This window comes from Podarcis gaigeae (assembly GCF_964106915.1).
Source record: "Podarcis gaigeae genome assembly, chromosome: 5".
NCBI classification, from domain to species: Eukaryota; Metazoa; Chordata; class Lepidosauria; order Squamata; family Lacertidae; genus Podarcis; species Podarcis gaigeae.
Window position 1 is genome coordinate 35,277,117 of NC_139681.1, and position 16,268 is coordinate 35,293,384.

The 16,268-nt window shown below is 40.2% G+C and overlaps 2 protein-coding genes across 4 annotated transcripts in view; one reads left to right on the forward strand and one right to left on the reverse strand.

The window, feature by feature from the left end:
* The window catches only part of LOC310845579 (uncharacterized protein), a 99,959-nt gene extending 90,278 nt beyond the window's left edge, over positions 1–9,681 (forward strand). The window contains exon 4 of the mRNA XM_083740814.1: positions 9,127–9,681. Coding sequence (XP_083596940.1) covers positions 9,127–9,248 — 122 coding nt within the window. The 3' untranslated portion in view covers positions 9,249–9,681. The remainder of the gene's footprint in view (positions 1–9,126) is intronic.
* PRKG1 (protein kinase cGMP-dependent 1) overlaps positions 1–16,268 on the reverse strand; it is a 630,806-nt gene that overhangs the window by 54,300 nt on the left and 560,238 nt on the right. For all 3 annotated transcript variants that reach the window (XM_083740692.1, XM_083740693.1, XM_083740694.1), the window contains one exon: positions 15,946–16,020. In XM_083740692.1, coding sequence (XP_083596818.1) covers positions 15,946–16,020 — 75 coding nt within the window. The remainder of the gene's footprint in view (positions 1–15,945; positions 16,021–16,268) is intronic.

Here is a 16,268-nt window from a genome sequence, read left to right on the forward strand (position 1 = left end):
GTATAAAGCAGACATTGCCTCTGGCAGGGATGCAGCAATGAAGAAAGAAAGAAAAACAAGAGTCTGCTTGCTTTCACTGCACATGCTGATTCTTTTTGGAGACTGAAGGGATCAGGGCAAGGTGGGTTTACATCACCCATTATGGCACCTGATGAACAGCTGGACATGGTTTGGGAAAAATGGGCTTGTGGGCCAAACTGGACTTTCCGGTGGGCTCAGATTGGCCCATGGGCTGTAGGTTTGAAGATTTGTGGGCTCTCTAGTCTGAGTCTGGTTTGAGAATAAGTAACCATAAAACAGAAGAGGAGCCTGAAGCTGCCAATTAGAAACACATGGCTAGCAGACTCAGCAGATATACAAATTCCCTTCCGTATTCTCTACTGTGGTAAGATTGCATTTTTATTTACAGCACTGCTGCACACCACTCCAATCTTCAAGTGGTGTGGAATTCCAGAGTTCCAGGCACTGACCCAGGGTTCATGTTTCCTTTTGGAAATGAGGCACAGCTAGGACTGTTATGTCTTTATGATATATGGTTTATTTACACATATATACAACCTAAGCCTATGGTGGAAGGGTTCACAGTATCAACACCCTGAAAGCGTCTTGTTTCTCCCATAGGACTGGATTCAAACAGACATAAAACACTGCTCTGAAACGTTGCTCTCCATCACATTACTGCCAATTCTCACCTCTAAACTCAGGCTTTTGTCCTCTAAGAGTTGGAGGAGTGGCCCCACCCATTTGCTGTCTTTCCCTTTGCTCTCTCAATGGACCATCAAAGTCCCTCTTTTCTCTTAATGACCCATCACCCAGCCAATTACCTCATGAGCAAGCTAACCTGCCTTGTTTTTTCAAAAACACTGAATCCAGGGGTTAAGAAAACTTTATTAATTTCTAACACATACTGGATTAAGGAATTACAGTGGACGCTCGGGTTGTGAACATGATTCGTGCAGGATGCACATTTGCAACCCGTGTCTGTGCAAGCACGGGTTGCGATTCAGCGCTTCTGTGCATGCGCGACCACTGAAACCCGGAAGTAACCCGTTCCGGGACTTCCGGGTTTCTGCAGTCCGCAACCCGAAAAAACACAACCTGAAGCAGCTGTAACCTGAGGTATGACTATATAGGTATCTGGCACCCACAAACTCATAACACTATAGTAATTGTTTATAAATTTGACATAAAAACAACCACATGCAAAGTAGTGTCCTAATTTATAGTTTTCTTTGGTGATGCAACTTATATTTTTTGGTCATGCACAACCCTCCAACAGATTATTCTGTGAACCCCTGCAATTTGAACAAAGTTGGATGGGGATAATTTCATGTATACGTATGCCAGTGCTTTTACTCTAGACAAAAAGGTGCTGGTACTTCATACCCTTGAGTAAAGAAAAAGGACTGCTTATACCATATGGTCTGACACTGGGCTGCCTTTGGGAATCTCACCGAGCTCTTTCCTTCAGAGCACTTCCCATTTCAGTGCATAAATGAACCAGGCACTTTAGTTTTGTCAGGAGGACCAGAACAAGTTAATAATTAAGTTGAACAGAATAGGCCGTGCAGCGGGCATGGCTGCTTCCCTATGCTGAAAGCACTGAATTCTCAGGACCCCTGCCTGCCAACTTTAGTTCTGTGAGGTAGCTGTCAGTTGAATACACCCTGAGGTCTGCTTCACATGGCCATTCAATGCTCTCAGGGGCAAGTTTACCCACATATTTTCATGCATACATACTAAAGGTATCGGGCCAGTTGTTCATCTATCCAGGTATGCTTTTCTCTGAAAAACAGTCTTTCACATTACCATCTACCCAATTCCTTTTCCTTTCAATATTATTTTATTAGCAGAAGCCAGGAAAGTAACCTGGGACCTACAAAGCATGTAGTCTATGTCTGAACTATGGTCCCATACACACAGTGTCCTTCAAATGTCATGGAAAATACGCTGTTGTGGAAATGTAAGAATTCATTATCTCAGCAACATGTGAATTCTCAACACTGAAGCAGAAAGGCACCAGTGGAAAGATAAAAAAGACACTGTTTCATGGTCATAAATATATTCGGTACATGGTGACATGTCCTCTGCATCGTACAACAATATACTTATGTTTTCCTTTTAGACATTTACAGCACCATGATTTTTATTTATATCTCTATAAGACTGATTTGGTCCATTGAAAACCACTGTTCTTTAGGAGTAGGAATTTAGTAGCTATTGAAATAAACATATTATAGTTTTCAGCTTATTATGGACATACCTTTGTATGAAATCTCCTATTTGGATAAAGGCCAGGTGTCAGCCTCTTCCAAGACTGGGTTTATTTATAAGATTTTATTAAAGATTTTTCATGATACAATAAAACTTTTCATCTTTGTCTATATAAGTGTCTCTCTGCCACCGGTGCTGACTTGGGCCCCAGATTGTGGGTGCCCAGCAGCGCGAGTGCAACATGACACATGATGTGTGCGCACCCGCTGTATAGTCTCTGCCTTCTGGTGCTGCCTGCTGCCTGCTCTCTGTTGGGGCCTGCTGTGGCCACAGACATGCTTGGGCACCCACAGTGGAGGTTTGTGGCTGCCAAGGCACCCAGAGCCCCCCAGGGTTTATGTCTATGTTCTCTGCTATAATAATATACTGAGATATTATTCCATAGTTCTTTTCTTACTATGTATTCATTATTTTGCACCCAGTTCAGTATATTCGGTCACATTTCTTGTTGTATTTGCCATAATTTTCATTCCATTTCCTTTTCTTCCATTCTTTTTCCAAAGAAGCACGAGAGGTTTTATAGCCTTTTCCTCTGAATTCATTCCAAATTATACAGAGAATCCTTTCTCTCTGAACTCTATCTCTGCCATCTTAGAATATCTGTTGATCTCTCCATCCACACCTTTGTTCCACTCCTCCAACATCACAACTCTGCCATTTGGCTGTTTCAATTCTTCTAGACACCTGTGTGAAGGACTTCTCTATTTCACCATCTGTTGCCTCCAATTCTACCATTTCACTCTCCTGTTCTGACAATCCATTATCAATATTGTTATCTGAAGTCTCTGATTCCCCTTTAATTTCATCCTTCTCTGTTCCATTGTCATGCTCCATTTCATCAATCCCAGTTCTAATTTCTTTTAATTGCTTATCCAATAATTGCTGTAAGGTGCCAAGAATCAATGGAATGTCCCACAATGTATTTGCCATATTGAATGTTCTTGGTCTTGTTCTTGGTCTTTAATCTCCACCTTAAGATCATCACAGTCTCCACCTTAAGAACTTCAATTTCCTATCTCCACTATTAGACCTTCACAGCATTCTTCCTGTTTGAACCACATTCCTTTCCCAGGGGAGGATATGTGATGTAGAAAAATTACTTTCGATATCCATAGGAATACAGAAAATTAAAAATAAAACACTCAGAATTCCTTTGTTTGTTTAAAATTTTCTTGGTTTAAAGAGCATGCTTTTTGTTTTCCCTTCAGCCTTTTATAATCAGCTCTTCTCAAAGCCAGAAAGAAGCTCAGACACCATATGTAAATTTCCATTGGCAGACAGAGAAAATTTTCAAAATCATGGATTATACCCATTTCAGGGATAGAGATAATTAGAGAAAGGGAAGCTTGCAGACCCTAATTGCCAATTAAGGCTCTTACATGGCTTTTGGGCACAATGTTGGTTCCTCTTAAGTTGCCCACCCTCATCTATGTTCCCAGGAGCTGGCAGCTTCTCAGTCTCCCAACTTAGTGAATTTTCCAGAGCATCAGAGGTTAATCCTCCATTCATTCTTATCTCTAGAGTGAATTTTGATAGCTAAGTTTACCTTGGCTATCATCTATCATCATGTAATTATCTCCACCTCAGTGACTTCAACATGCCCTGTATCGGGCAGATTTGGGGCATCAGATGGCAGGACAGAGCCTCAAACAACGATGTGCTCTCCCAAGACCACATTCCCAGCATGTTTGCACATCATCGATGTCTACACGACTTGATCATGTCCACAGATTGGAAGATGGTAGGATCCTGAAGTATGTGCTCCAAAGAGAATTGGCTTCAGGCACCAGGCCCGTCAGCAGACCAACTCTGCACTACAAATATGTCTGCAAATGTGACAAGAAGGTTGCCAACATCAAACCCGCCATGTGGGAACCTCCTGCAGACAACTGCAGTGCCTGGAGACAGTCAGTCAGGTTGTTCATCCACAGCAGTGATCAGAGGAAGACTGACCACTGAGAGGACCACAGAAAGAACGATGCCTTCATCTGCCTCTGCTGCAACAAAACATGTCTCTTAAACATTGGTCTCTGCAGGCACAGCAGGCACTGTAATTCTCTGATGGTTTGACTTCATCCCTGAAGGTGCACTCTTCCATTGTCTCCCAAGACAGACAGATGTCAACGATGTAGCACAGGACAAAACTACCCTTACTTGCTTCTTACAGTGATCCCACATTGCACTTCAACTAGCATTAATTATGCTAATTTGACTCGCATAACAGATAGTACAGTTGAAGATGATTAATGGCATATTCAAACAGTAAAGGGATTAACATGAGATGATCTAGATTCCATGCATTTCCATGCTAATGAGATTAAAAACTAGATAGCTAGCATTTGTCATGACAAACAACGGATACTGGATGTACCCCAGATAGGACACTTTCCATAGTGTTGGTGAGATAATTTAAGTGCTAAACTAGAAAGATATACTGAGAAAAGAAAGTAAAAAAACCACAGGGTGGAATCTAGCATTTGGGTTGTGTCATACATGCTGGTCTTGTTATTCCCCACTCTTCCATTTTAAACCAACCATGAGGGCCTCAGTACCCCTGTAGCTTGTGAGAGTCAAGTGTGTTAGATCAGAACCTCCCCATTGATATCTCTATAAAAACATTTCCCCAAATGTAAGCAATTTTGTAATCTTATGAATGCTTACTTTCTATGTTCTTTATCCAATATTCCAGCCAGTCTTTTTGAGTATAGGTGCATGGATTACTAATACAAACAGACTAGGAAATTAGACTATGCCCTTTCCACTCTCCCTCCATAAAATTTGCAATTTTATTTTCTAGAATATACATAGCTCAAATGCTAATACCTAGATTATTTCTGACGGGTATATAATCCATGGAATTCTATATTGAGTTCATTTATATCCTTGAAGAACTGTCTTCATCTCTTTATTCTCTGTTGTCATACCAATTCAGGTTTCCATGGAAACTGAGACGAAATAGGGAAATTGTAAAATCTAAATGAGCAGGACTAAGTTGACAATGTTATGTTTCATAATACATAAAAATGCAAATAAGCCAAGAAGTTATGGAATGAACAAACTAGATATAAACCTAGAAAGGTTACAAAGTATTGTAAAAAGTGATATTGCGTTTTAATGTGAAAACTAGTCGATAAACCTTAATAGCACACACTTGTGCTAAATGAGATAATCTGCTATATATTAGAAACTGAGCACATTCAATCACCATATTTTGTGAAAATTACTGTTTATTTCTGTTGAAATTCTGGTGCTCCAGCTTTGGTGTGACATTTGCATCAGAATCTACAACAGCTGAGAAATGAATTTGATTAAAGCAGTACAATTATTTGGTAACTTAAAATAAATAGTACAGGTCTACAAGAAGTAAACATGAGACATGGATGGGAAAACACACTTGCTTAAAAACTTTCTTGAAGTAGAAATCAAATGGCTATTACAACTTTTAAGTACAGATGGCTATCCATGGGCTCTTTCTGCCACATATGCCACCAGATTGCCTGGGACAAAACTATGTGTGTTACATATATTTACATCATTTCTATGCTATTTGAGACTCTTTTGTCTCTGTGGCTGCTGCTGTTTATTAGACCCTTAAAAAGGTTGTCCTTGCTGCCAGTCCAACTTGCCATTATGGCATTAAATATGTTTGGCTGTGATGCGCCTGGTGGTTTTGTTGACCACTGTGATGCTACCTCTAAAGGTCTGATGTCATAAATATCACAACACACACACACGTATCAGCACAGCTAATCAGATAACATATCAATGGTTTCCAATGGGGCCAAGGAAAGTGAGAACAAGAATTAAGCTGAACTATGAAAATAAGAGACTTTCAATGTTTGGCAAAGTATTTTTTCAGCTATTGTTATTTGGAACACATATGCAAATTTTAAAGCAAATATCCAGTATTAAGACACTATCCCAGTGAATACTGATAATTATTTGGTTCAGGCCCAATTTATATACACCTGTTTCTGGCAGGTGTGTATGCACACAGAGTATATTTTTCTATCTTACTTTCCTTCCATTGTATGGCTAATCTGTACTTCAATGCAGAGCTGCAAACACACAATCAACTGAAAGATTTTCACCTTTGCAAATGTAGGTTAAGAATGCAATCAGGAAACTAATTAACTACTCAAGGGTCTCATTGACTTTAACAGAACTTCTCATGAGTAAGCTGTTGAACGCTTAGAGCAGTTTAGAGGAACAGATGCAAAGATAATTGAGTTGTCCTTACATATGGTTTCATTTCATCTGATACGATAAGGAGTCGCTTTCACTAAAACAACAGCTTCTATTGCTGATAACAGAATTATTTTAACAACTTATAATGCTTATCTCAGAAACCTTTTTGGTACTCAAAGGTATGTCCTGATCCTTTCCAAGGGAATCACTTTATGATGCTGTAAACAATGCATTTTGTAAATTAGATACGTTGATGAATTAAAGACACAAAATAAGAGTAATTTAGATTTGCACTGGGACCTGAAATTTCAGATGAGACTAGAGCAGCATTTTCACTTCATAAATAAACTGGGTAAAACATATAGCAATTAGAACTCAGATACTTTGAGCTACAAACCACCATAAAAAGAAACACATGCAAATTTTCATAGGAAATAATTTAAAAGGAGTCAGAGAGTCATTTGTCTTTCTTCCAACTAAAATTGGTTATATTAAATATGCAAGTAGACGCTTTAAATGTATGTTATTTTAGCCTTTATAAAACAACCTAAGCATTATTCTTGTTTTATTTGTTTTGCTTTTTTATTTATCCCAGCCTTTTTGATACCAAGGCATGCTCTAAACATAGAAAAAAAAAAAAAATACACATGAATTGCATACTATACAAAAAGTGCAGATAAAAACCAATACTCAGATCAATCTGCTTTATTATTAGTTACAGGTAGGTAGCGTGTTGGTCTGCTGTAGTCGAAACAAAATAAAAAAATTGCTTCTAGTAGCAGTTTAGAGACCAACTAAGTTTGTTATTGGTATGAGCTTTTGTGTGCATGCACACTTCTTTTTTTATTTTGCATTATTATTGTTTACTACAGCTTATTGCTTATTATAGTATTTTTTATTATAGCTATTGCCCCGATCAATTGAACCACATTCAACGTTATCCCTGAGTATCATCTTATATTAATTCCACACTCAACACACCCCTCTCTAGACTACATATAGGCAAGCAAGAAGAATGATCAGAGTTCAGGGATACTTTCCAGCCAGACAAAAACACTCAAGGAGGGTATGAAGCAGGGTCTATGAGGGATGAGGCTTGGGAAGGATGTAGCCAGTCCAGAGGGCCAGGCAGAGAGCTATGGAGGCCCCGTATTTGGTCCCCAGATCTGAGGCCCACCCCCCAGTCTATCCCATTCAGTACAGCTTCTCTCTGTGAGAGTGGCAGTAGCTGAATAATGTGCCCCCCAGCCTGCTGATGGGGAGAACTGCCCACACTATTTTTCTCCTCTTTTAGATATGGCAGTCATGGGATCTTGAAGGCCTCCCAGAGGCTTCAAAATCCTTTACCTAAGATGGTTACACAGCTAAGCTTTATCTGCATTATTTACATTGCTGAACAGCAATGAAATTTCATAGTAATGAAACATCAATAGTGACATTGTCTTAAATAGTTTGGACTAGCAAATCTCCTCCATTGTATTATAAGGGCTACAGTTGTGGCTTTATGTGAAGGGTGAGACAAATGAATCACAAATGAATCTGCCTTTATAAGCAGAAATTGGAGCAGATGGGTGGGGTAGGTGTACAGCTTTTACTTAGAAAAATGGCTTAATTCAGCAAATTTATATATGAGTCATTGAAAAGCATTGTTCAACATTAGATAATTAACATTGCAGTACTGGTCACACTTCAGAGAAAACTGTGTACAAATACATTTTTAGCAAATGTCTAGTACAGAAGGAACTTGCTTAACATGCACTGGAAGGGAGTTCCACACAATCAGGGGTGCCACATTGAATAATCTGATCCTGGTGACCACACAGTGGGAATTGCACAACACTATTAAAAGCACTATCATTTATGAACATGGTGGTTGGACTGGAATGTTGTTGTTGTTGTTTAGTCGTGTCCGACTCTTCATGACCCCATGGACCAGAGCACGCCAGGCACTCCTGTCTTCCACTGCCTCCTATAGTTTGGTCAAACTCATGGATCACTGCCTTGCCATGGCGAAGGGCTTGAATAACTCAGAGAAGCTATGAACTAGGCTGAGCAGGGCCACCCAAAATGGACTAGTCATAGTGGAGAGTTTTGACCAAATGTGACCCACCTGGAGCAGGAACCGGCAAGCCACTCCAGTATCTCTGCCAAGAAAACTCCATGGACAAAGACAACAGGACTGGAATATATGCGGCAAATAAACTGTCCCCCTACTTGCTTTTGGCCTTTAACACAACATGTGAAGCAGGAACATTTTCTGTTAATTGAATTGGGTTGAATGTTTCACTCACATGAACTTAGTGGTCTTTTTGAAGCAGTGTTAGATTTCACAACATTAGAATCTACATAAGCCAGAACATACTTTTTGTAAAGAAAAGAAAAAGCACTATCCTGTTATTTTCAAACATTAACATAATGAGCAGCCCCATTACTTTGTGGAAAGATGTTTAATTTGGGAATAGAGGGCCAATAAACACATTCAACTTCTCATTATAGCTTTCCCTTGAACTAGCTTAATTGGTCTTTCTTCCACTCATTGGCAAGTTTACTGAAGTTTCATGGATAAGGAGGAAAACATTCTTAGCCTTCAAGACATGTTCTTAGCTGTTGGCACTTTTTAAATGTAAAAAGTTGCTCTTATTCAAGTATTTTCTTTGTTTAAAGATCAAAACGAAGCCATTCAGCGTCTTCCCCACAGTGCCTCTAGTGCTTTGTTTCCATCTACCCTACATTGCTCTTGGAGCCTGAGCAGCAGCATAATAATTCCAATGAGGAAAACTGCCTAAAGCTAGAGGAAAAGCCAGTGCTGAATGCTGGACAGATTTGGAAACCAACCCTCTGCTCAGCCATGAAGCCTTGGTCCAGTCACCATCTCTTCACCTCACAGTTTATGTTGTGAGTATAACATGCAAGACAACAACCAGGGTTTTTCTTCAGCTGGAACTCACCAGTTCCTATACCTCTTAGGTGGGCGCCATTGCCATTATAAGAGCACAAAGGAGGCTGGTGAGTTCCGGCACCTCTTCTTCTACAAAAATAGCACCGACAACAACAAAAGGCCCATGTATGCCCCCCTTGAGATCCTGGGAAGAAGGGTAGTTTGCCAAACATGATTAAAATAGAGAATTCCTTATGGGGGGGGGGGAAATGCAATGGAACCCAAAAATGACATCCTGTATGTGTAAAAAGTAATTGGAGTCTGCTTAATTTTAAGTAAATGTAAAGAAGGGATTTTTGCATCAATAAAAAATTGTAATTTGTTTTAATTTGATGTGACCCAAGTATAATGCATGGGACCAAGGATAAACATTACACATAACTTTATGTGTACTTTATTGTACTATTATTGTATATTTCTTTTATATTCATCTGCTTTGCACCACTTTGGGAGTCTATGGTATATACACAAACCATCACGTGACAAATATATGCCATCCAATTGCTTCTTGAGCAGTCCATAAAAATGACAGCAGGGCATGCATTAGGCAACAGCATTTGCTCAAAGGCCATAAAGTGATCTACTATGAGTAAAACTTAGCTGAATATTACTCATAATTTTTAGGCAGGTAAGGCCAAGCTGTCTATATCTATCTATATCTATCTATCTATCTATCTATCTATCTATCTAATCTATCTAAATGTACTAAACAATCATGGATAACTTTGATATCCAAAGTTGATGCTTCCCATTATAGGAGATTGACTCTTTTTAAAGATTGGTAGTTCACAGTGGTTCTATGAATATTGAGTTTATTATTATTTTATTATATTTCTACACAGCCTCCCAGCAACCCCTTCAAGGATTTTTTTTAAAAAAAGCATAATAGGTGGATCACTCCAAAATACACAGCAAATTAAAAGCAATAATTCAAAACAGCACAACTACATACTAGTGAGCTGCAACTGCTGAGGGACAATGAAGGGGGAGATGATTCCTCCACTTTCTTATGAAAAGGCATCAGTGAGAGGAGAGACAGCAGAAATAGGGGTGCTAAAGGCAGCACTATGATGGTGCAGAGCTGTTGAAGAGCTAGCAGCACACAGCAAAAGACATGCTGCCAAACACTGTGTTCCTTTCCATCCTGATCCATCCACCATTGATTTGGAGGGTTTTCAGAGGTTCCAATTGTAGCTGTTACTTTCATATTATTAAAGGCAAGGAGTCCCGAATTTAAAAAAGGAAGGAAGGGAGGGAGGGAGGGAGGGAGGGGGAAGGGCCAACTCTACGTAACAGGTAAGATCCAATTCTTCTCGCACAAGTGGAACACACTGTTGGCCATGTCCCTTTAAGGGCAGACAGAACAAATAATCACTACTGACGAGGAGCCTGTCATAGCACACAGAGTGCTGCTCCAGAGTATGATTGCTACAGCCACCCAGCCCGGTTCTTCTCCACTAAACAATGGGCCTTTAAAATATTTAGTTTTCAAAAACTAAGCAGGTTCATCAGCACATCTTTGTCTGGTAAGCTCCCAGGGTGTGTCGAGGCTCCCACAAAGCCATTTGCTCACCCCTCTCCCCAAATCAGAACTGGGCCTGTCTGCTGTGAGGGAAAATGGGATAAAAAATACATATGTATGCCAAACCAAGTGTCTTGAAGGAAAGACAGGAGACCAAAATAATAAAGATTTAGATATTCCATAACTTAGGAAGAAAATTAAACATTAAAAAAGCAGACTTTTGCTGGCAATGAGTCAACTGCTTTCTTCAGCTGTTGCATATGGAATTTGCTTCACAGATAGGCAACAAGAATTAAGTCCTAATCTAAAATGCAGAGCGAAAATAGGGTTGGAAATTATTTTTTGTAGTGTTGCCATCTGTAATTCATTTAAGTTGATAGGAGTTCTTTTCCAGACTTATTTCATGTGCAGCATAATTAAGCCATCAATAAAACAATGCTTTTTTTTTTTTTTGAGAACTCAAGAATATTTAAAGGAAAACGTGTAGATTATTGTGGTATTCTTGTACCACATATTTTTTTTGCAACATGATATTAATATTGATATTTGAAGCAGAATTTATGAAGGAATTGCTTTGAAATGTCTGTTTATGATATACTGAAGCACTGTAATTTTTGTTTATTTTATATCAGTATTTAAATGTAAGTAGCTGGGTGAGATTCACCATAGTGCAAGTGGGTCTCTGTTCACTCAGTAGGGTTTCTCCTTTCTTTTGCCACCCCTGGCAGCTGCCCCTGTTCAAAAAAACCCCTGCTCTGGAGGGTTGGGGGACCCTGCAGAGGTTTTGAGGGGACACAATGGGCTGGAGGGTGAGAAGAGATGTTCTACTGTGCAAACAAATTGCAGTTGCACATTACAGGATGTCATTCATTGTTTACTTGATGTTACTGCTGGAATTCTACTCATATGTAGGATTTATACATTAGAGAATATTTGTATTGTATATGCATTTACCAGGCTGACAGTATTTATGACTATACCATAACTAAGATAATGTGGTACTGAAAGGCATCCCCTTGTGGCTGCTTGTCTATAGGAAGAAAGCAAAGTTTTCTAGAGCACTGCCAGCACAAAGGCTGCATTCAGACATCACACAAAGCCACGGGTTCAACTGTGCTTGTTTCAGAGAAAAACGGTTAACGTTAACCAGTTTGTCAGTTCAGACACGACAAGCTGTGGTTAAGTAAAAATGAAAGCAACAGCTTTTGAGCTCTTTGCAGCTATACCAGGGGAGAGGGGAGTGCAAGTGCCCAAGGCTTGCTGAAGCTCATTCCAGCTCATTTACACTGCACTACAGTATGGTTTAGGGATGCGGATGGCGCTGTGGTCTAAACCACTGAGCCTCTTGGGCTTGCCGATCAGAAGGTCAGTGGTTCAAATCCCTGCAACAGGGTGAGCTCCCATTGCTCGGTCCCAGCTCCTGCCAACCTAGCAATTCAAAAGCATGCCAAAAAAAAGTGCAAGTAGATAAACAGGTACCGCTCTGGTGGGAAGGTAAACGGTGTTTCTGTGCCCTGCTCTGGTTTCAGTGTTCCGTTGCGCCAGAAGCGGCTTAGTCATGTTGGCCACATGACCCGGAAAAACTGTTAAGCGAGATGAGAGACGCAACCCCAGAGTCGTCTGCGACTGGACTTAACTGTCAGGGGTCCTTTACCTTTTTTACAGTATGGTTTAGAGCGACATCCAAACATGGCAAAAATCTTTTCATTATTCATAGCAGGTTACAGTGGTGCCTCGCAAGACGAAAAGAATCCGTTCTGCGAGTCTCTTCGTCTAGCGGTTTTTTCGTCTTGCGAAGCAAGCCCATTGACGGATTAGCGGATTAGCGCTATTAGCGGCTTTTATCGGCTTATCGGCTTATCGGATAAGCGGCTTAGCGGCTTAGAAAAAGGGGGGGAGGAAAAAAAACTGCAGGAACTCGCAAGACATTTTCGTCTTGCGAAGCAAGCCCATAGGAAATTCGTTTTGCGAAGCACCTCCAAAACAGAAAACTCTTTCGTCTAGCGAGTTTTCCGTCTTGCGAGGCATTCGTCTTGCGGGGCACCACTGTATATGCAATTGTGTTGTGGAAGAAGAATCACAAACACTTTAAGCTTACTTAAGACACTGTTTTATCTGAAATATATATATTACTTCTTCACTATCTGGGAAATGCACAATCTGTTCCCACGTCTCTGTTGCACATCCACAAATGAGTGATATCAAAAGTCTGCGTTCCCTTGCACACATCATGTTGTTTTGCAACGCCACTTTATCCGAAGCTACTAATAGTAGCTCAGGCTGACAACAACCAAGTACAGTGATATTATTGATATGTACAAGATAACTAGCCAATGCTCATTGGCTGAGAATTATTCAGCATGATAGATTAACATTGATCTGGTGATGGGAAAAGGAGACAGCAACATGCATGGGAATGTGAAATTGGGATTCGGGCATAGGTGCTGCCAAACAAGTAGTCTATGTCCCTGCAAGTGATGAATCCTTCTGGTTACCTGAGGGAAAGTTATGTTTCACAAGCTGGTTCCCCGAAATTCACTTTCTCCTGTTTGTGTACCTGCGCCGCTCCCCCCATCTAGTATTTTTCTCTGTCACTGCCACTAGTAGGAGAGGCCAAAATAAAGCCACTGGTTGCAATCCAGCAGTTCAAATGCAAACAATGAGATTTCTGTGTGAGGGGAATTCTCCATTCCCTTCTCCAAGAAAGATAACACTGCACAATGTGAAATACCTGGGCACATTGGGGGGGGTTATATTCTTTTATAGAGCAAACTAGAAGGAACCTCAGATGTGATAAATCTTTGAATTGCACACATTGCGGCCAGGAATCAATCACTGAGTCAGCTTTCTATATATAAATAAGTAACTTAAACATTCCTCAAAGTCACTACGATCGGTGCTCAATAATGTGATATTTTCCAGTGCAAACTGACAGAAAAGAATAATATTCTGCCACTTATCTTATTAGCAAGCGTGCACCTTGCTTACACAGAACTGTATCTCCTGCTGTCAATTCACAGCCTGATACTTGAAATATATTCCCTTGAAAGGCAATTAGTTGAAGTCAATTAGAGCAACATGAAAAACCATCTTATAGGAGCTCTGCCAGATGAAGGAACTGTTGAACAGAACACCTTTATGAAGCAGGTTTCAGTATGGCTTCTGTTAGATACAACGTATTCCATATGGATACTTTCAACAATCGTAGCAAATCTCTGTGTGGTATTTGACTAATATATTTTCTGAAAAGTTGTTGTGCTTTGTAACTTCTAGATGTATGAAGCAGTGATACCTTCAGCTTAACAAAGTCAAAGACCATTTAATTCAGCCACTTTAGGATTGCATAGACATGGGCAGAGCAGTCTTAAAAGGGGCCTGGGAAGAGTGGAGAAGCAGATTATCCATAGCATCCTCAGCCCTGCCAGCTCCTGTCAACCAGGAGGGAACAATGGAAGATTATTTTTTGCAGCACTAGCCCCAGGCTGGCATAGCAGAGGCCCAAATCAGGCCCCCTCTGGGAAATGATTCAGCAGATCTATGAATGCCTCAGCTCTGCCACCACCCTAAAAATTAATGCCCTGTGTCAGGTTCCTCTGCTGGCTACCACTGGAGCTTGCTAGACATCTATAATGTTCTGACTTAACATCAGGATCAAAAACATACTAGGCTCTCGTACACATTTCTCAACAATACCCTAGAGTAGTTGTAAATATGGCAATAACAAGTTACCATTTAAACTTTATACTGTTTAGGCACCTTTCAATTTGTGCCTCTCAAGAACCTTGAATTCTGCTGGTTTTATTGCAAAAAAAAAAAATAATAGAAGTCATTTCTGGTTTCACAGAGAAGATTAAACTATAATGCACACTTGTAAGACTTTCTATTAAGATCGTTCAGGCAGGAGAATGTCTAAGTCGCAATTATAGCAGCCCTTATCATCCATTTGTTGGAATGTGTACTATTATATACAGATTTCTGAGGAGTTGAGAACATATTCCCAAGTTGTCGGTGTCGTGATTCCAGCTAGTCTGCTGGTGGGAATATTATTCCTTTCTTAATATGAATGTTGACTGAAGCACTAGTTAGTCTGTCAAACCAACCTTTCTAACCTGCTAGTTATTTTTAGCTGCAGTTTGTGTAATAATTCCTGATGGGGGGGGGGAGTTGGGTTTATCAACTAGGGGTGAAAAAGATGGTGTAAAGGGAGAAATCAGGCTGTCCTCCTCTCCATTGTCCTCTCCTTTCTATATGCAGGACCAAGCAATCCAGAGGTTGCAATTGCTGCTGCAATGTGGTCACTCAGCCCTTCCTGGGATGTAGCTGCCTTGCTTTGGTGTTAAGAGTGAATCTACCAGCTCATCTTCTTCATGTCTTAGGCCAGAAGGGCAACTGCCTGCCTCCTTCCAGCCCATCCCAGGCCCATATCTCCTTGTGTCACCACTCCTCGTTGGCAGGACAAGCAATGGGAATAATTGCTGCTATAGGAGCCAGCCCAGGTCTGCACTACTTGAGAGCCATACATTTTTTTTGACTTGTTGATCTTTTATTTATTGTCTCAAAGAAATACTGTGCAACATAGTTGTACTTTTGGAATACGGTAAAAAAAATATACAGTGGGACCTTGGGTTACAGACGCTTCAGGTTACAGACTCTGCTTACCCAGAAATAATACCTCGGGTTAAGAACTTTACCTCAGGATGTGAACAGAAATCATGTACCAGTGGTGCGGCAGTAGCGGGAGGCTCCATTAGCTAAAGTGGTACCTCAGGTTAAGAACAGTTTCAGGTTAAGAACGGACCTCCAGAACAAATTAAGTTCTTAACCCGAGGTACCACTGTATATACATTGGTACTGATCACATTTCTTTAATTTTATATTTTTAGGAGTTTTCTTTTACAACACTAAAGGACTGTTTTCAGAAATATTTTAATTTGGTTCCCCCTCCCCTTTCTTTTAAATAAAGAAGCACAAAGGCAAGTATATTGAAAGAAAGTATATAAAAGGACCATTGACTGACACTTACTTTGCTTTTGCTTCGGCATCCTCATACGCTTTATTGGAAACATCATCCAGGCCTCCAATCAGATGTTTGAAAGAGCTGTAAAGTAAAAGGCACATACTTAAAAAAAATATTTGAGTATAATAAAAACACCGTTAAAAAAAACCCCACTCATTAATTACATCTTCCTTTCAAGAAACTTCTAAAACATCATGGTGGGAGAAGGGGAATGGAATATAATAGAGGTTGCAATTCTATACTGGTCCTGTTTGTTGCCAGTAATCAAGCCTAGTTGCCTTGCTTTCTTAAAAGCCTTTGTGGGCCTGCCAGAGGCTTCAACTTATTGT